At 28.5% G+C, this 23,856-nt stretch overlaps 1 protein-coding gene across 1 annotated transcript; it reads right to left on the reverse strand.

Annotated features, from left to right (window-relative positions):
- Positions 1-14,663: 14,663 nt before the first annotated feature.
- LOC8280940 (vacuolar protein sorting-associated protein 60.1) lies at positions 14,664-22,895 on the reverse strand. The gene is made up of 7 exons (XM_002518568.4): positions 22,581-22,895; positions 22,272-22,423; positions 17,820-17,913; positions 16,372-16,443; positions 16,169-16,280; positions 15,349-15,509; positions 14,664-14,941 (listed from the first exon to the last, which is right to left on the reverse strand). Exons 1-7 carry the CDS (start codon positions 22,647-22,649, stop codon positions 14,888-14,890), a joined length of 714 nt encoding a protein of 237 aa, XP_002518614.1. The 5' UTR covers positions 22,650-22,895; the 3' UTR covers positions 14,664-14,887.
- Between the last annotated feature and the right edge of the window lie 961 nt (positions 22,896-23,856).

The following is a 23,856-nucleotide window of genomic DNA, read 5'->3' on the forward strand; positions in this document are numbered from 1 at the left end:
TTTGGTCCTTTGATGTGAGTAAACCAAATTCTCAAAGAATTAGAAGGCAATATCATCAACCTAGCCTTTATTTTTTTCTTTTAATGAGTAAGAAAAATATCTCATCCTTAATTGTTCCTCATTTAGTCCATATAATGGAAATGTATGAACTATAGCATAGAATTTTGTCATAAATGTCAATGCATCTTACTAGGCATACCATAGAATGAAGGAAGTATATTAAAATGGATGTTCTTAAGTTCCTAATTCCTACTCAAAGAATTAGAAGGCAAGATCATCAACCAAGCCTTTATTTTTTTTTAATGAGTAAGAAAAACATCTCATCCTCAATTGTTCCTCATTTAGTCCATATAATGGAAATGTATGAACTATAGCATAGAGTTTTCTAATAAATGTTAATGCATCTTACTAGGCATACCATAAAATGAAGGAAGCATATTAAAATGGATGTTCTTAAGTTCCTAATTCCTAGATACATCACCTAGAATTCTGCATGAAGTGGTGTTACCAATTAATAGGCCGAGCATAATCCTTCATAATCATTTATCTTTCAGCTGCTACTTGACTTTGGTCGTTAACCATTATTTCAACCACTTCTTCAAATCCTTCTTCTAGCTTTTATTTAAATTATTCTTCTTCTCCTAGCCTTAGAGGTACAAACCCACTCTGTACTTCTCGGTCCTCTTCTGCCTATTTAACAGCCGATCTCAAGTTATAGGAATTTTGAGTTGATGAATCACCTAATCTTATTTTCCTGCTAGGCATACAAAATCAAAAGAAAAATTTCAGTTCTAACAACTTAAAAATAAAATATAAAAATAAAACAAAAAATACATAAAAACATAGAAAATAAAATTTGACAATTAATCACTATAATTTTGACACAGTTCCCGGCAACACGCCAAAAACTTGATGTCTCAAACTTACTACTCGCAAGTGTACGAACCAAATTATAGTATAGACAAGTTCACCACGAGATCGATCTCATAAGGAACTCTAGAGTATGTATTATAAAAACTAACTATCACACAAAAATACTAAAAATAAATCTAAATACTTTAAGCCGATGTTTTGAAAAGAGTTTAATGTTTATAAAAGAAATTAAATAAACTATAAAGTAAATATGCAAATGGAATGATTAATGAAAACTATATGATAAAATAGTATTTAGTCTAGCTAAAACTTAGTAATCTCCTTATTTTTTCTTAAGTCTAAATTTAAGGAACAAGATGGTGATGTGCCTTTTCCATAAGTCATTCAAATTAATGATACAACCTAAGTTCCTTACACCAACATAGACTGAAGTAAAGATGGTGTTTCTAATATATTCAACCTAAAGATTTTCATAATAAATATTATTATTAATTCGATATGATGGTCAACCAATAATAATATAAAGTTATGAAAATAAAGAAATCATTCATTAAATATATAGATAAATAAGGTTTATACATTAAAAAAAAGTTAAACTAAACACTTATAAAAATTAGTCTGATATATTTAATTCAACGGTCATTGTAATTAAATAGAAAGACATAAAAGTAAGACATAAATTTAAAGCTCCCTCAAAATTTAAAAATTCTTCAAGGTATGAAGATGATTGATTCTTACTCTCCACTTTTTGAAAAGCTTCTTAGATCTCCAAAGAGTAATGCACAAACTAAAGCTAGGTGTTTTTAGAAGATGATCTATAGAGAATTGTAGAGAAAGGAATAATGGATAGGTGTAGACTGAACTCTCCTGTTGTATAACAGGTCTCTACTACTTGTAGAGATTCTTTTTGCAGAGTTCTCCTCTAAGCACAACACCTCTAATAGTTATCACTTAACTATTTTAAATAAAATAAACGACTTAAAAGTAGTTATCCATAATTATATAATAACTAATTAATTTTTCCTTGTGGTCTTGTATTTTTCAGCTGGGCCTGACAATAGCAGTCTACACGTTCTTATTTTGAATCTCAGCAGCGGCGGTCCAATTTAAGTACATTTATGAATATGTAGCTCTTATTTTTTTTCTTTATGACTATTAATACCTGAAATTAGACAATAAAGTTAAAGTGAGGTAATAAGCACATATTTTCATATATTATGTACATAAATCAATACTAATAAATCACTAAACACCTTAAATATATATACATAATATGAACATATCATATTGATTCAATTTCATATATAGGAAGGTTTATAATTAGTTTATAGAGTGAAGCACCGTAATAAAAATTGTATATTTTTATAGGAACATTTATTGATATACTAATAAAGTAATATATTTTTAAGAGATTAATAAAAATCTATATTTACAAAGATTTCTAGGTAACATTTAATTGTGTTTTTAACATACAATAGAATTCAAGAGATTTTTTGTAATAAGAAAAGGCAAATATTTATATAAACGAATATAGATTAACTATTTTTAATGAAATTAGTTTTCATGAACCTATTAGGTTTCTTTTTCACACACTCGGGCAACTTTACATATATAAATTCTATGAAATCTTTGTCATGTGGTTCAAATATATATATCATATTATAAAATAAAAATCTAATTGTTTAACCTAATTAAAGTTTTATTTTACAATAGAATCAATTTGAACGGTATTAGATTAAAAATAAACATTGAAATTGAAAATATTGGTTCATGTTTTTCATGAAATCTCATGAGTTGAGCTCTTTCTTTTTTTTCTTTTTTCAAATAATCACTTAACAAGTTAAGTTTGAATTAAACTAGCTGTAAATAACAAATAAACTATTCTAATCAAAGTTGAGTCAATCGTAAACTTAATTATTTCAAGAATAAAATTTTATTATAAAAGCCTGATTGTGGGCGGTGATTTCTGGCACACATCTAAGTGTCTTTAACTACTACAGCACTGCAAGGCTTTTCAACCTAATTGGGAATACGTTAACTAGTCACAAAAATTAGAATGGAGAAAAGGAGTCCCCACCCGGATAATTTTTTGGTTGCGTGGCGTATTAGATTCCATAAGGAAGATTCACCACATCTAAAGATGGATTTAGAAGCCAACTTCCTTATGTGTGTATTCCTACTTTCAATTTTTATTAATCAATGGCACATTCTCTATAAATTCAGCATATTAATTTTTACATACTAAGCACTACAGTATGTGAGGTCTACCTAAGTCTAGCCCATTATCAGTCCTAGCTCAATTCTCTAATTTATGTGGTTAACCTAAATTAATTATTCAATTATGTATAAGGAAACTCACCTAATCTAGCTCAATTACAAGTAATGCTTTTGGTTACCAAGTTTTTATCCTAATTGGACTACATTTTACATGCCAATGTTCGATTTAGTTTTTCTAATCTAAATTGGTTAATTCATCATCTAGGTCTAAATGTGTTTTATAATTTTAGTCTAATTTACCATCTTTTAAAATCCAATAGTCTATCGATTACATGCAAAAGTCCAATTACAAGCCCTAGGTCTAGATGTCCATCTTTTAGTTAATCAATCATATGATACACATTTGATCATCAAATTATAGAAACATAAAGCAAAAATAAAGCAAAATAAGGGAAAGCAATAAAAATTAAATAATTACAACATTCCTACAACTAATTAACTTGAAAATAGGATAAATTAGCTAAAATAGTAAAAATCCTTGAAATCGGCAAAAATGGGTTGCTAATCAGACAAACAACCGATTGGCTGCATCATAGAATTGATTGGCTCTAAGGTTCCATCCTAGGCCGACTTTACAGTTTTGGTACTCCAACTTCAAAATATGTGATACACATGCATGAAAAACACATAAATTCAATTAGAAAACACACAAAACATCGAATAATACATCGATAGACCTACTTTTAAGACATGGAAGATTGAATTGTTGAAAAAGAAAATTTACAATAAATAAATATGGTAGTTTCCTAAAAGCATAACATTAGACTAATCATATGAAATTAATAAAACTTAGATCTAATCATGCAAACACATGTGAATTATCATCAAAGAAAACCTAACATGTTGATCTATTCATTTACAGCATAGGATTATCATATTCTAAACTCAAGAAAACAAAAGCTATCATATTTAAAATTCAAGAATATACAAGTTATCATATTCAAAATCCAAGAACATAAAAGTTATCATATTCAAATTCTAAGAACATAGAAGTTATCAGATTTAAAACCAAGGACATATAAGTTATCAGATTTAAAATCCAACAACATAGAAGTTATCATATTCAAGACCCAAGAACGTAGAAGTTGTTAGATTCAAAATCAAAGAACATAAATGTTCCAATTCAAATATTTGACAAATATCGAATAAATCATGAAAATCATTAAAAATTTGAATAATTATCAATAAAACATTCTAGAAGATGTATGTTAATAATCATTGACGTTAAAAGTCAAAAAATATTGAAAAACGAAGCAAAAATATGATTTTTGGGTCAACCGACACTGCATAGAGCCGATCGACTGTACTCAAAGTCGATTTGCTCTATGGGTTGACAGAGCTGCAAAAATTTGCATTTTATCCCCTGAACTTGGTTATTTGACTAATTTTGACCCTAAAACTTAAATTTAGCTAATTTAGTCCAATTTGATTTCAAATACAATATTTAACTCAATTAATTATAACCCTAATTAGGATTTTGATCTTCTCTAACTCCATTAGACTCGAAAGAAGCAGTAACTTTTATCATCAAATTTTTCGTAATTTTCTCAATATCTAAATTTGGATAACAAGTGCCGACATAACTTATTTAAAATTGAACTAAACCAAATTGAAAAAATTCTAACTTGACTCGGTTTGATTATAATTCTAGCTTGAGGACCAAAAGAAACTTACAATTTACTGGCGGAGCTCACCCATAAAACTTTTCTCTAAATATTGGTAGTTACCAACGGGATGTGAATATATTCTTTTTGTTGCACACTTTAGCACCAACTAACCAATAAACCACTTACTTTATGGATAGAAGATTTCCTTTGTTAAATAAGGCGTCAAACAAAAGTGGGAGCTACTAAAGTAACTTTACTGGCAATATAGTATCATTTCTTAATCAACTAAATGTTCCATTGGTAAATTAGGCCCCTAAATCATCATCATCTATAAATATATTTTTGATAGATATAAAATAATTATTTATTGATAGATATTTTTTGACTTTGCTGACATATTCTGTGGGTAAAATAAACACACAAAAATAGCAATAATTTTTTATTTGAATACTTACCAACAAATATATTCCGTTAGTACATTACTTATTGAAATTTTTTATTTATAATTTATCGAAAAGTTTTTATATTAATGATTAATAAAATAATTTACAGTCAAAAATCTTCCTCCAAATTTTTGATATTTTTAAGGTAATTCATTGATATTTAAAAACTTTGAAAGAATTTTTGTAATTTCTAAATTCAGTCAGTAATTTATTAATATTTAAGAATTTTAGAGAAAAATATCTCCTATTTTTTAATTCTTTCAAAATTCCACTAATAGATCACCCGAAAATAAATATAATAAGAATTGATGTTCTCTTGCTCGTCACTTTTTCTCACTTTTTTCTCTCGTTCTTTATTTTCTATACTTATTATAATTCTTCATTTTTTCTTTTTCACTTTACTTTTTTCTTTACTCTTTGTTTATTTTTAATATATATTCTATTTTCTTTGATCATTTAATTTCTCCAGACCCTTTAAGGTTTCTAAAAAATAATTTTCTTTTGAGTTTTTTTTTTTTGGTTTTTGTACCTCTTTTTCTTAATCTTGATTGCAAAAAACTTTACTGTATTTTATCCAAATTGTTTAATTTATCTTTTTTATTTTAAACAATTTTTTTTATCTATATATATATAATAGTGTGTGATATGTGTATTTTAATTTTTAAAATATGTTTCTATTAATTGTTTTTAATATATAATAGCTACTAACAATTTAGTTTTTATCCTCTAAAAATAATTAGTAATTACTAGTCAATTAGTGATGAATAGAGCTATAAACGAACCAAGTCTCTTATGAGCTATTCGGAGCTCGACTCGGTAAAAGTTCATCCGAGCTCATTAATAGAAATTCGTTAATATTAATAACTAAGCTCAAATGTATCAATACTCGACTCGTTAGCTCGCAAGCTAACTCGTTTACAGACTTAGTAATGAATTACTTTTTATTTTTTTTTAAATCAAATAATTACCATCAATTACGAAAAGACTAAGTTGTTATAGAATCTGAATAGCAATAATATTTATTTACAATTTTTTTATTGAGTTACTTATTCTATCGGGAATTTACCAATAGCAAGTAATTCTGTCAATATATGTTTCCGATAATTTAGATTTTAATAATTATTTTATTGAAATGTCATTAGCGATATCAATTACCGACAGAAATTTTTCATTCATAAACTGATTTTTTAATGAAAAGCAAAAAAAATCATAAATTGTTTTATTGCTTTTTATTTATTAAAATGTAATAGATGATGATATATACATATACACAAGATAGATGGTGATCTTCCTATGAATTTATCATTATAAAACTGATTACATCCAATACATCTTAATTAGAGTGAAAAGGAACATGTTTTATTGGCTTTTCTGCGGTAGGTTCCCTTTTTAGGTTTGTGATGAATGAAGCTCACCAAACTTGATAGGTAATCTCTAGAAGCTCTAACAAATTAATCCTAACTCTGAAACACCTAATTTGGAGCAGTCACTTCCTTGTCAGCTCATTAGTAATCATTTTGAGAATTAAGCTAATGAGTATGGTAGCCTAACTTGCACAATCAATTTGCAGTAGGACCCTTCAACAATGTTCCTGAGATTTAATGATTTCTTTTTTAACAAATTCTAATTAAATTTAATTTATCTTTTCTATCACTAAATACATATTTATTCTCTTGAAATTAAATGATAATTCAATTAATTGTATATTTTAATTTCTATCTATCACACAAATTATAATTTAATTTTCGTTATTCTTAAACACCTTAGATCTTAATCAACAAGGAATACGGATACAATCTTAAAACACGAAAAGAAAAAAAGAATAAATTATTTTATAAATTAGATAAATAACTTTTGAGAGATTCAAAAGTGAGACAAAAATCTCCCAGTGTTTCTTACCTAATATTATAAATATTAAGATTTTATAATTTATATATGTTAACCACATATTTAATATATTTACATTAAGTTTTATATGTTATTAATTAGTATAAGAAAATAAAAGATTGAGTATTTAATATTTAAATCTTTTTAAAATATTACTTTTCTATATATGTAATATAAGATTATAATAAAAAGTAATTTTCTAGACACTGAGACACGACGGAAAGGCTCTTACAATATGCATGGTAACATGATGTGGAGGGGGAGGGGAGTTATTATAAAGAGACGGCTAAAAGCATATATGTAAAATATGATTTTTTTTTTCATTTAATCACTTTAATATTTTAATAGTTTATATAATTTAATAGATATATTAATTAATTTTTTGTAATATTTATATATTTTTAATATGTGACTTTATTAAATTAGATGTAATCTAATAGATATTTCAACTAGTTTTTCCTGTGATATTAAAATATTTTTTAATATGTGTTTTTATTCAATAGGACTACTTATAAGTATTTAAATATTATAAAAATAAAAATTAAATATTTATTAAATTAAATTAAAAATTAAAAATATTTAAAAGATTAAATAAATAAAATTTAAATATTTGTTAGGTTAAATTAAGATTCATGTATTTAAATATGCATTTTGTCTAAAGAGAAGAGAAGGAAGGGAGAGGAGGAGAAGGAAAGGAGAAATTCTCAATTTATTTTGTTTGAAGATTCCTTAACAAGGAGATGGGAGGAAAAATAATTATCATTTATTTGAATAGAAGGGAGGAAATGAGAATTATAAATAATAAAAAGAAAAAAGAAAATGCCCATATAGATTATCAACAAGAACAAATCTACCGGTCATGTTAAATTTTTAAAAATAATTTTGATAATAATAACTTGAGATTACTATTAGTAAATTCTAGGATATAATTAGATGCATTAAAATGACTATGTATAACTAATCTAAAATTTTAAAAATAAAAAAATAAAATCTTAGAATCGATAAATATTAATATAAAAAATAAAGTAATAGTTATTGATAGTCTATTCTATCATATTTTAGAAATAGAGAGCAACAATATGCTAAAGACTTATATAAACATCCTTCTATAATGTGCGTTGAGACACCAAGATTCTTTTTAATATACATACCATTAAATACATAACTATCCTAATAGATGGAATATATACATACTACAGTACCATTAACATATTAAAATAAATAATAAGTAAAAAAATTAAGAGAAAAGAGAGAGTAATTTTTTTATATATATGTGTATGTCATTCTATTAATTGTAACATCTATTTATAAGCGTATAGAGTTATAAAGATAAAGTTCTCTTTATATAAGAAATCTATCCATAGAGATAATGATAGACATCTAATATTATTCAAACACTTCATTATTATCACAACACTTCCCTTTGAATGTCTATTATAATAAATATGTCTCGTTAAATATTTACTAAGAAAAAATTTATGAAAAACAATTTTAGTGAATGAAAAAAAGTACATTATTCATGTAAAAATTTACGTCATAACATTGCCTCATTAAGAACTTTACTAGAAAAATAAAATGGGACAAAACCTAAATTAAGAAAAAAAGTACAATATATAAAATCTCCCCCTCATAAAACATGACTTTTAACGAAGATCTCTTAGTCGGTGCATGCCTGTTTTATTCACCAACTTTTCAAATGCTTTTGTAAACAAATTTTTCAAATTATCAATAGGTCGAACTAGATGAACATCTAAAACTCTTTGATTTTGAAGCTCATAAGTGAAAAAAAAAACTTTTGTGAAATGTATTTGGTTTTATCTCCTTTAATGTATCCTTCTTTGAATTGTACAATACAAGTTAACATTATCTTCATATAATACTGTTGGACTTCCTTATCAAATGGGAGATCACATTTCTTTGGTATATTGGATCATAGATCTCAACCATATGCATTATCTACTAGCTTCATGCATTGCCAATTTTTCAGTATGATTAGATGATGCGGCAGTTAGAGTTTGCTTAGTAGAACTCCAAAATATAGCAGTGCCACCATATATAAATAAGTAAATCATTCGTGATAGAGTTTTATGTGGATTAGATAAATATTCAGCATCTGCATATCTAATTAATTCTGATTTCGAGTCTTGTAGATAAAATAAGCTCATATATGATGAACCACGTAAATAACGAAAAACTTGTCTCACACCATTTCAATATGTTCGAGTTGGTGAGGAACTATATCTTGCTAGATAATTCATAGAAAATATTATATTATGTCTTATACAATTAGTAAGACATATTAATGCTCCAATAGCACTAAAATATGGTATTTCCAGACCAAAGACTTGGCATTTTTTTAATGAGTTTAATTATGCATGGATTGCGTCTTTCCACTTACGCTAATCATTTCTTTATCGACATTCAATAACAGACTTCGGTTCAATGTCCTCACTTTCTTTTACAATATTAATTGTTATTGTATATGCAAATACATTGTCGACAACACGGTCCCATCTCTTACCTGAAGTGATATAGTTGATTGATATCTCGTTTTTTCAGCATCTTCAAGCACTTGAACCTCTTCTGGATTACTTGTTCATCTATGTCTTTTGTTATACGCTCTTCGGGAATATCAATTTTGAAATTGTCACTTGATTTATTTTGTTCTCTTTTCTTTTTTGGATTTTTATCCTTAGAACCAGATAGCCTACCATGCTTCTGGTATGTTATAGATTCATTTGCTATAATATTAACATGTTGTCCTATTGGGACATCAATTCTAATTGGAGTATTTTCAGCTGGTATATGCAATTAGTAACTTTGTTTAGATAAAAAAATACATCTATATCTAAAAATTCTCAAATGAAAAATATTTGGCTCCTGGCCAAAAAACAACTTTAATGGTAAAAATTTATGATAACTAGTTGGTATGATACGAATAATAGTTGTTGTATGTAAAATTGCATGTCCCCAAGTAATTATTGGGAGGTTTGTTTTCATAAAGAATAGTCTAGTTATTAATTGGAGATGTTTAATAAAAGATTCTGTTAGACAATTTTGAGTATAATGAGCTAATGGATGTTCAATAGTTATTCCAATTGACATGCAATAACCTTTAAAGGCCTTGGATGTAAATTTAGTAGCATATCAAGGTGAATTCTTTTAATAGCATATTCTGAAATTGTGCTCTTAATCAAATTATTTGAACAAGTAATCTAGCATACATGTGACCATCTTGTTGATGCATCTATTAACATCAATACTTAAATCGTCCACAAATATTACCTTGTATACATTCTAGAAATCTAGATGATTCATTTTGAACTTTGCCTAGTGAAGACCTAATAATTAGTTTTCCTTGAGAGCAAGCCGAACATGAAAATTCATTAGATTGAAGGATCTTTTGGTTTTTTAATGGATGGTCATATGAGCTCTTAATAATTTTTTACATTATTGTTGATCTAGGATGACCTAATCGATTATGCCAAATAAGAAAAATATTTTGGTCAGAAAACTTCTTGTTTACTATCACATTTGTTTAATAGTATACATATATGTATAATATAAGCTAGAGGAGAAAGTAAATAATTTCTTCAATATACATTTCTTATCCATTATGAGGGTTGTAGATATTCAGTATTTCTCACATTTGTAGTCTTAATATGATATTCATTTCGGCGAATATATTTAAAGCTTAATAAAGAAATATGTACCTCCATATAATAATATGTTTACTCTTCTGGAGCCTTCAATTATTCTTTTACTACCAGATATTGTGTTAATATAAGTCTCTAGGCATCTATACTACTATCTCCGAACAAATGATCAATTTTTCTTCAGGAATCTGACACATCTAAATGTATTAGGTCAACAAAGTTATCACTAAAATCATTATTATTTTCTACCAAGTTTACTTCTATATTTTTATTTTTCTTCTTCAAGGACTCTTGATATAGATCAATAAGATGCTTTAATGTAGAACAGGTACGCGACCAATGCCCTTTCATGACAATGAATAGCATTGATTTTCTAAATTTTGCTTTGCTCCATTATTCTCTTCGCGATTCTTTCACTTCTGGTGGAAATGTGTATTATTATTTGTAACACCACGATTATTGTTATTATAATTTTGGTTATAGCCTCGACTACGATTATTCTTTCATCTTCTTCCTCGTTCATGCCCAACATTATTATATGTTATCTCATTCACTTCAAGGAATAGAGCAGAATCAATTGAATGAGTTTCATGATCTTTCAATAAGAACTCATTATTTCACTCAACAAAAAGAAGACATCAAATTAATTCATAATATTTCTTGAAACTTTTTTTTGAAATTGCTACAGCATGAGCATATTCGAGTTGAACCAATTTGATGAGTTTCATGACTTTTCAATAAGAGTTCATTATTTTACTCAACAACAAGAAGACATCGAATTAATTCATAATATTTCTAGAAATATTTTTTTCGATATTGCTACTGCATGAGTATATTCGATGAATGAAAAGTAGTAAATGTCTTTGCTAACATATCATAGTCAATAATATTTTCTACATAATTTTAAATTCTAAAAATTATAGAATCATATTCACTTACAATTTTGAAATCTTGTAATTGTAAATGCATTCATTCATAACGAGCTTCTAGAAGTATGACAAATTTATGATGATTATATCTTTATTTCAAAAATATTCAACGAACTAATAGATCTTTAGCTATCAAAGCAGACTGTATTCTGAGAATCCCAATCAGCCATACTGATAGAAGCGATTGTTTAGTTTGGCATCAACATAAATCTAACAGTTATACTGTTAAAACGGGATATTTTGTTTAGTTTAATTCCAAAGTTGATATATTTAACTCAAATAGATTGAGGAACAATTATGCTTTGGGGAATGATAAACCTAGATGGGAACAGGTCTGGAGTCTTAAGGTTCATAATAAGTTGCAATTGTTTTTGTGGAAAGTCTTATATGATATCCTACCTATGGGGAGTGTACTTAAAGCCCACTTCAAGCATGAAGGTGGTTGTGTTAGATGTGGTGAGAGGGAAACAACCAAGTGTTTTTTCTCCGTTTTCTTTTTGTTTGCTCAAAGAGTTTGGAGATCCTCCCCTCTTGGTTTAGACTCCTCTATTGTTAGAGGTGGGTGCATGAAGGATTATTGGTTCTCAATGGTGGATGACCCTAAAGTTCTTGATAACTCAGGCGATTGTCTCCAATTAGTATCCTCTTTTTTTGTAGAGGCTTTCGAAGTGTAGGAATGATCTATTTTCAATAATGTGGTCTGGAGTGAGGGGAGTGTTGTGGGGAAAGCTCAGATGGGTAAAGATGCCTTCAACTTGGTTGTTTCCTTTCAAAATACTTGCAATCCTATCCCTCATAATGAAACTTGCCCTTATCTAGATGATGGTATTGCTGAAGTGTCTATTCATTTTGATGCAATTGTTTGTCTTATTTCAAACTCTAGGAGTATTGGGTTGGTTGCTTATGACTGTAATAAGGTTCGTATTGATTCATGGTCAAGAAGATATCCTTCTATTACCTCTCCCTTCATTCTAGAGAGTTTAGCTCTCAAGGATGGCTTGCTTTGGGCATTGAAAAAGGCCCTCTTTCAGTGTTGATGCTCTTCTTAAGGTTGTTCATGTCACATCTAGTCATCATTATCCTCCGGTGGAAGTAGCAACTATTTTTAAAGATATTGTCACTTTGAAACGTCAGTTCTTTTTTTCTTTTGTTAAGAGAGATTTGAATATTGATGCTCATAATGTTGCTTGTCGTGTTTTTCATCCCCTCTTAGACTGGTCCCTTATTTTAGGGGTTCTTTAGTTCTGTATTTTTTTTTTCTTTTTGTTAATGTTTCTATTTTTCGGCAAAAAGAATGTCATAAATGAAGACTATCGCATCTCCGTCCCGTATACCCCGCATATCAAACCACATTGTAATATGGTATGGTTAGTACAAGACGTGTGTTAGAACTTTGACGCACACGTCAGAGTTCTGACGTACGCTTTTTATTTTTAAATTTATATTTATTAAATTGATACAAATATTCATTAATTTATGTTTATTAAATATGTATTAAATATTTATTGTTTATTAATTGTATTTTACTTAAATATATTTGTACCACAATATAAATATTTATAAGATAATTTAGTTCGACGTTCTATTTGTTTATTAACTGTAAAAGTAATTTATATTATATCTATATTATATATGTCCGTTTAAATAAATAAATGAATATTATACCTATAAATGATGAATACTTATAACAATTCCAAAATTGTTTCAACATGTATCACCAAAACAAATATGAATCTAACTCTTATAAAGATTAATCATTTTTATCTGAAAATAAATATTTCATAGTGATTTGAGAAACATATATAAATTTATAATTACTGAATGACAATAACAAATTAATGATCATAAATTAATCTCTATTATAAGGAATCAACATTATTTTCATCTGAAAATTAATATTTCACGACGATTTGAAAAACATATATAAATTTATAATTACTGAATGATAATAATAAATTAATGAACATGTAGATCATAAATGATGAATATCCTTCACTAAAATAATGAACATTTAAAAAATTAATTAAATACAAAATAAACATCATTTCAATAAATATAAGTATTATTTTATAAAAGATGAATATTGATGTCCATTATAAAAAGCTATTGATGTTCATTATAAAAAACTGCTATTGATATCCATTATAAAAAACTAACATTCCTGATTCTGAAATTATCAATTACCTATTGATAAAATATTTAAATTGTGAAATTTACAAAAGAAATAGTTTCATTCACTAATAATATAAAATTTAGTATGTAAAAAATTCTTAAAAATTATATTATATTAGTTTTTATAGATCAATTAATTTATCATTTGTTGAAAGTATATTAATTTTTAATCCTCCAGAATACAGTCAATTAAAAAATAAGAAATATATATTACTAATTATCTTTTAATTTTATTTATATATAATATATATATAAATTTCGAAATATAATTTCTTTATAACATGTGTTACTATATTTGTACTATTTTTAACACAAAATTTTAAATGTATAAAAAAATTTAAAAATACTTAATTTATTATTATTCATAAAAATATTATATTTAATAATTAAACTCAAAATAATTATATCAATCGTAAAACACTTCAATAAAAACTAAATTTTATAAATATATTAATATATAATTTATATTATATAATATTAATTTTTATAATTTATTTATAAAAATCTTAAATGTGAAAAGGAAAAAGAAAACAGCTAAAGTGCAGAACTCCCGCATGTGTTTACCTGCCTCCGGCCCACACTGCAAGGTGTACCGGGGTGCAGGGCATAAACTGCCCCGTTGCAACAGACTGGGTAGAAATTCTTTATCAGGTTCAAGACGAAAATGGAAATCACATCGGAAGAACCGGTCTAGAAATTCATAACATTAAAGCTGTGAGGCTGCCCAAATAGAGCCTGCCTACCTAATTCTATCAGATATATGCTCCTTCTAAAGAACATTCAAAATCAAACTTATTAAATCTGTTATAATCCTCGTCGTAGAAAGAAATGCCTGCCAGCTCAAAAAATATATTCAACACGTATAATCCAAATTGTCAAGCTGATGATGCCTCCTTTTCTCACAATTAAATTAAAATAAGAGAATCTGTTTGATAGAATAATCACAGGATCACATCCAAGCAAATTCTGCACAATAAGTGTACAAGGGCTCTGCCATCAAGCAGACCATTTATATTTACACATGGATCAGACCCAGTAATCGGCTATCCGCGGATAGACGCCCGAGGGACAGCAGGTAAACCTAGTTCATCCTCAGCCTGTCCAGCATCAAAGTTTATGTACGTAAATCGTTAGTTTGGGAATTATGACTATTTCCTCGCCAATCAATCATATAGAAAACAATAGGAGCTTATTGTGATATCTTGAACATCAGCAACATCAAAAAGAGCTTAGCTGTTCACTTCAGGTTTGAGAGATTGAAGATTTTCATGTCTAGGTCTGCCTAACTTTAAAATTCATAAGTAGGTTTTCAGGCACCTCAAAAAAAAAAAAGAGTAACTATTTTAAGGATGATTCATTAATATGTAGATGCAGAGGCTAGCCAATTGCGTGACAACAATAGCATCTGGAAGCCAATCCAACCAAAGAGTGGCCAGACTACCCTATTCATCTTCCAATAAAGACTTCTGAGCGGAGAAGATAATAAACTAAAAATCAGATTTACCTGGGCATTATTTCTACCCGCTGGTCCTGCTGCTTGTCCTGTGGGTGCTGAAGGTAAGTTGAGTTCTGAATCCAGATCAGGTTCCTTATCGGGTTGCAGATAAGAAGGTACACCATCACCTTCAATTTCCAGTCCCATGTCTGCTTCTAGTGCATCAAGTTCTGAATATTCAGTTAGAATAAGAAAATTTTACAAGTTAATGAAACATTTTTCCCTGAATTTTAATAGTCTGGAGATCTACTTCAGTTGGCACCATACAGGAAAAAGGTTACAGAAGGAGCAGGAACAGAAACTGCTGACTGCACACTTTCTATAAACCTGTTAGACATAACTGAATATTGGGAAAAGTAAAAGAAAGTACTTTAAGCTTTCACTTATTTTTACATTAGAGGCTGTGGTTTTTGTGTCACTTCGAGACCCTATGATTTCTCCATTAGCACAAATTAGTCAAATACTACAGAGTCAGATGCTGACATGGCCAAATGCACTAACATCATTAGAAGGTCAACCTAAGCACGCCACATCAGCACCATTTAATGATGCTAACGCATTTTATTAGTCTTTGCTAATGGAGAAATGCACAGGATAATGCTGAAGTGGCACAAGAAAAAGAACCACAACTCCTAATGTGAAAATCAATGAAACGACAAGGTAATTTATTGGACTTTTCCCAAGAATATTTAATACATTAGATGGACAAGGTAGTTTCCTCTCGCTTCCCATGAACATCAAATAAATAGGAGAAGGTCAAAATGACAAATTTGTTCTATGTGCAGAGAGAAAATAGCCAAATGCTCTTTTAGATGATATTTGAGCTTACCTCCCATGAGTTCTTCCTCATCAATGTCATCAGGTATATTGTAGCTTCTACCCAGTGTCTCTTGGATTTCGTTACTCACATCCATCAGGTCCATCATCTCATCTTGTAAGTTCTACAGCAATCAAAACTAAACTATTTAGCACCAAGAAGTTAACATAAAAACCATATAAAGTGGAGCAAGAGGAAATTAAGAAATCACATACATCAATGTCTTGGATCTTCACAGTTTTCATCATTCCTTTCAATTCTTTATTGGCAGATTTCAAAGCTGACATCTGACAAGAAAACAGAAAAGCATAAAATATTAGTTCAGTAAGAGCTACCTTTAAATGACCACTGCCCATATAACTCCTTAGCTAAATGGATAGCAAACTAAAGAACATTATAAGAAACCCTTGGATCCCCTACCATTCACAAGGTAGGCAGCATGTTCCAATTAGTGTTAAGATCCAGCTTGAGAGCCTTGAACCATGCCCCCTTTGGCTACTACCAAGCAAAATGAATATTTCAAACTGAATGACCTTTCCTCAAGCCAACCATGGCTGATCTAGCAAGGTGGATTGTGGAGGACACAAGTATGTGAACAGAAATCAAGCCCAGATCTAATAGTATGCCATGTATATTTACTAACATCCAATCACAAATTACTTTCCCCGAAGGAATACATAGACGTTTATCATATCTGTCAAATAGTTTTTATATTGAGATGTAAGTTTCTCAAGAAATTCAGATGATCTTTTTTGACTTTTATTAGACTGAAATAGAATAGCTAAAGGGTCTCTACACAGACAAGACTTCCCGCATTTTGGGCTCTAGGGACAGGTACAGGCATACAGCCTTCCTCTTGCATTGCAAGGAGGGTATTTGATATAGGGGTGAGCAAACCGTCCTAACCTCATAGAATTTCAAAGAACAGAACCGAATTAGACAAAGGCAAACTGAACCAAATTATTTCAATTTGGTACAATTCAATTCAATTCTCCGATTTGAATTTCATTTTCTTAATTTTTTTGGATTGAATTACTATTATGTTTAAATCATCTAAAGCTTTTATTTCACTAATGGGCTCTAAGTTTTATACACAAAACAAAGAATACATTCTATCATATTCATAATTTTTTTCAGATTACAGCCTTCTTTAAAAAAAATTAAATTTCATAATACCAGAAAAACAAACATAAACTTTGGTTTGGTTGGATTTGATCCAACTAAATTTCATACTCCAAAACCAAATTAAAATTATTTCAGTTTTTAAAATTAACATGAAAATTAATCAAATTAAACATATAAAATATATTTAATTTTTCCATTGTAGTTTCTTTTCTCTCATTCTTAATTTCAGATTAAACCAAAATAGATTGAAGTAGTTTACGCATAACAAAGCTAGCAGTCACAAGCATTAAACATGGTTCACGTCAAGCCTGTTATGGACAAAACAAACGGAGCATTATACTGATACCTAATTAGAAGGTTTACCTTTACATTTATATTAAACCACGACCATAATTTATAAATAGCTTCCTATTACACTGATATCAATTTTAAAAGCTGTATCCTTACACGTAAAGGCTAAACAGAATGGACCAATTTCAAGTAGCAATTCCATAAAATAAAAATCTTTGAAAATGTTCGAAAGTGCTTTGAGGCATACCGTTTGTTGAGCATCTTTAATACCCTCCGAAGCAAATGCAACTTGATCAAGGTTGAATGTCTGGTTGTAAAGCATGTCCCTCTGTCCTTCATACCTGTCCAATATGTTTATGGGTTCTATAAATGGTAGAAGAAAACAATATATAAGACAAGTCATAGAATGTTTTCCTATAAAAAGACACTCAATAAAATATTCTAATTCCATTCCATCAAACAAGGTCACACAAATCTATCAATGCACCAAATACGGATATATTTGATCCATGGGCATTGAACTCATCACCGAGGCTTATAGTGGTCATGAAGGTTCTATTACTCTAATTTTGTCCATTGTCTCAGTTTAACAGATAAGCTAACAAAAAGCTGATATGGAGCATTTAAATCCTAATCAGCAGTCAAATGGCCCAAATCTACTCTTTTCAGCCATCAAACGGGCCTTGTATATTCTCCCTCCTTCCCACCCTTCACTATCCCTTGGTTTTGGTACTTCAATATCCCTTTTACTTTTTACCATCATCATCTTTTAGCTTCCTTTATAAACTTAAGTTTTAGTTCTTCCTTCTTTCAGGCTAAAAATAAAATCCCCTCAAAATTCATAAATCTAAAATGCAATTAAAAAAGAAACAAAGAAATTAGATTTCTAAAATCTAATGGCTCCTCCTCTGAAACCCATTTCAATTATCTACATCTTGATGCAGTTAGAAATTCTAAGTTCAGGAATTATTTTATTTAATTATTAGTTATGAAATTAATGCTTTTCTTGTAATTATCCATTTAGGAAGTTTATGATTTAGAATTATATAGGAATTCTATTATCGTTAGGAATTCCTTCCTAGTTAGTAATTTTCCTAGTTAGCGTTGATTTAATGGATGTTTGGTAGGGTTTGTGTAGCTGATAGTTGTTGCTTGCTAGACATCAAGATTAAACCAGCTTTGTAAAATTTAAAAAATCAGCAATTGATAACTGAATTAATCCCAATCAACTAAGGATTTTATCAGCTCACTTTTGGAGCTTTTTCTTATTAGTTGATAGTTAATTAAATTTATATATTGATTTAAACTATTATTTTTATGAAAAATAAGAAGTAAAAAAATAATTTATTTTTAAATTAATTTTTTATAATTCATAACAAATAAATCACTCTTTTAAAATTATAATTAATAATTAAATAATTATGACATTCATATTTAAAGCATTTGAAGAAGAAACTTTACACTAGTGGAGTTTAAACTCTTAACACCTACATTTAAAATAGCTTTTATAAATATGTTAAATAATAAATACAACTATGTTGAATAAAGTTAATTAAAGCATTTTAATTATTATAAGCTATGTCTGATAATTTGCATAACTAAAAAATAATATAACATAAATGAGAATATATTAAAAAATAAATTATACCCTAAACGATCATTTAACATGCTAACAACAAATAATAAAATTTTACCAAACAACTCATATTCATCAGCTATTAACGATCAACTATCAGCTACCAGTTGCTACAAATAGCTAAACTAAATAGTCGTTTAAAATTTTTCAAGTTTAGGATTTATAATCCTAGTTATATTAGGTTAGGTATAATGTTCTACACATTCCCACAGAAATTTTATTATTAGCGAGTGTTATGATGTTTTAATAATTACAAGATAATTATTTTAAACCTTGTGATGTTTTTAAGCTTTGTACTTTTCCCATAGCTATGTGCTTGGTTTGTGTTCATGTGCATGTAGTTCCTTAATGGTTCTATATCAATTTGGTCAGGTTTGACCTGAATAATCTCTTCCTCGACTGCGTGAATTTACTTTTCAGATCCACAAAAAAAAAAAAAGAGATTGCTAGTGTGGGCTGAAATTCAAAGACTACAAGATGAAATCTATGTTTACAAGGTACAGTTAGATGAATTGTGTTACCTTAGGGGTCACTATGGTTGTGCTATAAGATCTCCTTATTTATTCGAAGAATTTTTGACGGTCAAACATCTTTCACGAGATAGAGAAGAACGACTTGAAGTATGGAGAATGCGCTTTCAACAAGGGTCTTACAACAAAGTAGTTATAATTACATGTACCATTATGTCGTCTAAAATCTTTTATCATCTTACACGGAGAACAACACGTTCCAATAACTAATCTTATCTGAAATCAACGTAATAAGGGAGAATAAATCTAGAAAGAGATGGAGAGACTAAAGATATTTGGAAAGGAATACAAAGTCAATATAACACAACAAGTCAAGGAGTCAAAATTGTATGATAATGAAATAAAAATGACGAGATTGAGCTGAAATAATTTGAAGAGTTTGATCTTGAAAATCAAGAAGATAAAAATTGAGCTAGAAAAATTTGAAGAGCCTACTCAAAAAAAGATCTAGCGAACATAGAGAAAACAAAGAAGATTGCATATCCAATTAATTTTCTTATATATGATGAATTCAAGAGCAAGTCAATGTTGCAATCTATAGTTTCTTATGTGTTGATGAACTTGGTGATGCAAAAGGAATAATGAAGTTTAAGGTTATGGAATTGTTGCTGCCATCCAAGACAATAGAGATGCATAAATTTCAAATCCAATTGTTCATTCTGCAACAGTAATAAACTCAGGGTCGAGCTTTCTCCAACCAGAGGATGCAGTTAGAGAATTCTAAGTTTAGGAATTATTTCAATTTAATTATTAGTTAAGAAATTTGATATATTTCTTGTTAATGATCTGTTTTGGAAGTTTATGATTTAGTATTTATTTAGGAATCCTATTGTTTTTAGGAATTCCTTCCTAATTAGTAATAGTTTTAATTTTCCCGATTAGTGTTGGTTCAAAATTTCCAAGTATAGGATTTCTAATCCTAGTAATAATAGGTTAACTTTTGGGTTCTATAAATACCGTTGTAATTCTATTATAAAGAATGCTGTGATGTTTTAATAAGTAACAGATTATTATTCTTAAGCCTTCATGCTTTCTTTTAAGCTTTGTGCTTTTCCCATAGCTATGTGCTAGGGTTTGTGCTCGTGCGCATGTAATTCCTTTATGGTTCTACATCACAGCTTTTCATACATTTCAAGCTCAATCTACTAATTTTCTAACATATTTCATCGAATAATTCTTTTTGGTGGAAGAAATTAGACAAATTATTTGTCCGATAGACCATCTAGATTAGATTTCAAGATGATATATTTATGGGACCTAGCATAACTTTCAAAAAGTGACAGGTTCAAAATCACTACTAAAGTTTTCCCTGATAACTCCAGCACAATTACTCAGCACTCACTTCCATTTATCAAATATAAGATAAATGAAGGAGGCATGGGTACCAATAGGCTTCTTTTTTCTTGATTTCTGTTCTGAAGATGGAAAATGTCATATAATGTTCACCATAATAAAAGATTTCTATATGTAACTTTGACACGAAGCAAGTACTTTGGAGGCTTTATATGCTGTCTAAAGCACAAAGCTTGTTAAACTGAAAGAGCTGACAACTGTCTATATGCCTCAATAGTTCATATAAATGTGTACATTGGCATAATATGCACCTCATGTGAACTTAAAAGCATTTTTATTATGGAATAATAATCAATTGAAGTAGTTAGATAGTTAAGAGTTAGATCTTATGACTATTTAACTATAACATACAAAAGCAATTGGAATATGCCAGCCACATGTGCCATACTAAAACAACAAATTTCATTCGACCTTGGGGTTTCACTAGTCAAAATGTAGACACAGGGTTTCTACATAATTTCGGTATGGTGAAAAATTATTTCATAGGTTAAGACTTTCCTGCAACTGGAAACAAGTGCAGGCATATCTAAGAAGCTGCTAAACGATGACAATTATCGCTAAATATCTGGTAAGATTACTGCTTAAGAGTCTTTCAATGAAAATGGTAGATTTACATAGTTAATTTGTCAAGAGTATACCAAATTTAAGGCACTAATTGATTATAAGCAGCACCAAAGAAGTGGACTACACTGTTTAACATTAACTGATACCTGGTTAAAAAGCAATACAGCAAAAATGCATCTTCTAAGATTGTAAATGCATTCCATGTAGAGTTATAAAATGTCAAATAATATAGGAAAAGCATTTTATTTCCCTTTTTTTTATTTTCAGGTGGAACGAGCCAATTTCATATTCAAAGATGAAAAGTCAAACTAATCACAAATTAACAAGAGCAGAAAATAGGGTTACACAGTTTCACCTTAAAATCCCAATTGGTAGTTTGTCTGCATATCATCATTTCAGCAATTAGAACAAGCAAAATATACTTTCTTAGGTTCAGCGAAATTAAATATGCCATAAATAGTCAAATATACAATGAATAGCACATCTATATATTACCAAATCAACCTTCATTCTTATTCAAATAAAACACAAGTCACAATAATAAGTTGATAACTGGAATATGGTGAATCCCAATTATCTGGTACTGCATCCCAAAAAACACAGAAAATTTACTTACATTCGCTTTTGCTTAAGAACCCTCATGGCTCTAGCTTTAACCGCCTCTTGAGCAGGCCCAGGTCTTGTTTTCTTAATCTGTTCTCTGTATCTAGTCAGCTCTGCGTCCAGTTTCTTGATCTTATCATCCACTGAATCACCTTTTTTATTTATCTGATCAAGGTAATTACCCAACTTATATTACCAATCCACACACAAAATAATTTATAAAAAAACCCTAATAAAACTTCCCCAGTTTATATCAATAATACAATATCCTAATTCATAATCAATCATCAGAGACAGAATAGAAATGCAGAGTGCATTTTACCCTGTCGGAGGCATCTTGAATAGAAGGAGGAGGTTCTTTATCTTTCTTAACGCCGAACACTCTTCTCATCTTCTTCCTCTTCTCCTTTCCAGAGATTTAGCGATATAATTTGTTGCGTTTTTGGGAGGATGAAAACAAATTAATAAGAAAGTGGGAGAGATTTTGTAAAAATCTGAATTAAATTACTATACGAAAACGTAAACAATCTTATGATTATCGCTTTCTTGATGTAATACTTTGTTCTTCTTTTCTTTATAACGCGTCAAGGAACTTTCTCTGAAAGTTAAAGGCAAAAGGTCAAAACAAAAAAGCCCCTACACAATTTGGGAAAAAGTAATTGAGCCCCTATTCCTAAGTATGTCTCAAATTAACACTTAACAATTAAGAAAATAGATCCTATCATATGCCCTATTGTTAATGGAATTTCTGACGATGTTAACAATTGGGCATAATTAAAGTTCTTGTAAAAAAATTTAAGAGTTTATTTCAGACTTGTTGAAGGATAAGGCTGAATTAACTTTGGGAAATTTTCATAAATATCTAAATATTGCATTTAATATCAATTATAAAGTGTTTTAAGATTTATTTTAAAAATATTTAAATTTATAAAAAAAATTCAAAAATAGAAACTTTCTCTTCTATAACAAAAACATGCAAAAAAATTAACAAAAATCCAATAAAAATAAATAAAATACAAGTTGATCGATGCACTATTATTTCAAACAATAATTGTGAATCCAAAATCGGTAACTATATTAAAAAAAAAACTAGAAAGAAAGATAAATTTTAGATTTTTAAAATAAAATTAAAAATCTCATAATGTTACTTTATTTTTCTTAAAATTTTTGTTTGGTTTGATCGATTTCATACTAACATTAATGAAATCGACATATTTATAGGAGTTGGAAGCTGATTATTGGATCTAAGTTGATTTAAAAAGATCAAATCCTAAAAGAAAAATAAAGAACAAACCTAGAAATTTTGTTGATCTATTATAAAAAAAAAAATGAAAGTAAATAAAAGAACATACTAGAAAGACATATCATAACATGACAAAAAATTAAAAAAAAATATCTATTTATTATAAAAAAAATAGTCTAAGTATTGGAAAGACAAAAGGAGAAAATACTTACATGACAAAAATAACATATATCTTGTTAATTTCATTAAGAAATAAATATATTATACATATGTGTCTTTTGAAAATAAAGTATTCTCGTATTTTAATTGATTTAAAGCTAGAATTAGTGAAATAAACACTATTGCAAGAGTTTTA

The sequence above is a fragment of the Ricinus communis genome, chromosome 1 (assembly GCF_019578655.1).
Source record: "Ricinus communis isolate WT05 ecotype wild-type chromosome 1, ASM1957865v1, whole genome shotgun sequence".
Lineage (NCBI taxonomy): Eukaryota > Viridiplantae > Streptophyta > Magnoliopsida > Malpighiales > Euphorbiaceae > Ricinus > Ricinus communis.

Bases quoted from the DNA above. Each gene is read 5' to 3' on its own strand.
- LOC8280940 (XM_002518568.4), bottom strand. From the start codon at position 22,649: ATGAGAAGAGTGTTCGGCGTTAAGAAAGATAAAGAACCTCCTCCTTCT. The intron at 22,424-22,580 runs GTAAAATGCACT...TACCTTGATCAG, and splicing joins TTCAAGATGCCTCCGACAGG to ATAAATAAAAAAGGTGATTC. The intron at 16,281-16,371 runs GTATGTGATTTC...TGATTGCTGTAG, and splicing joins TGAAGATCCAAGACATTGAT to AACTTACAAGATGAGATGAT.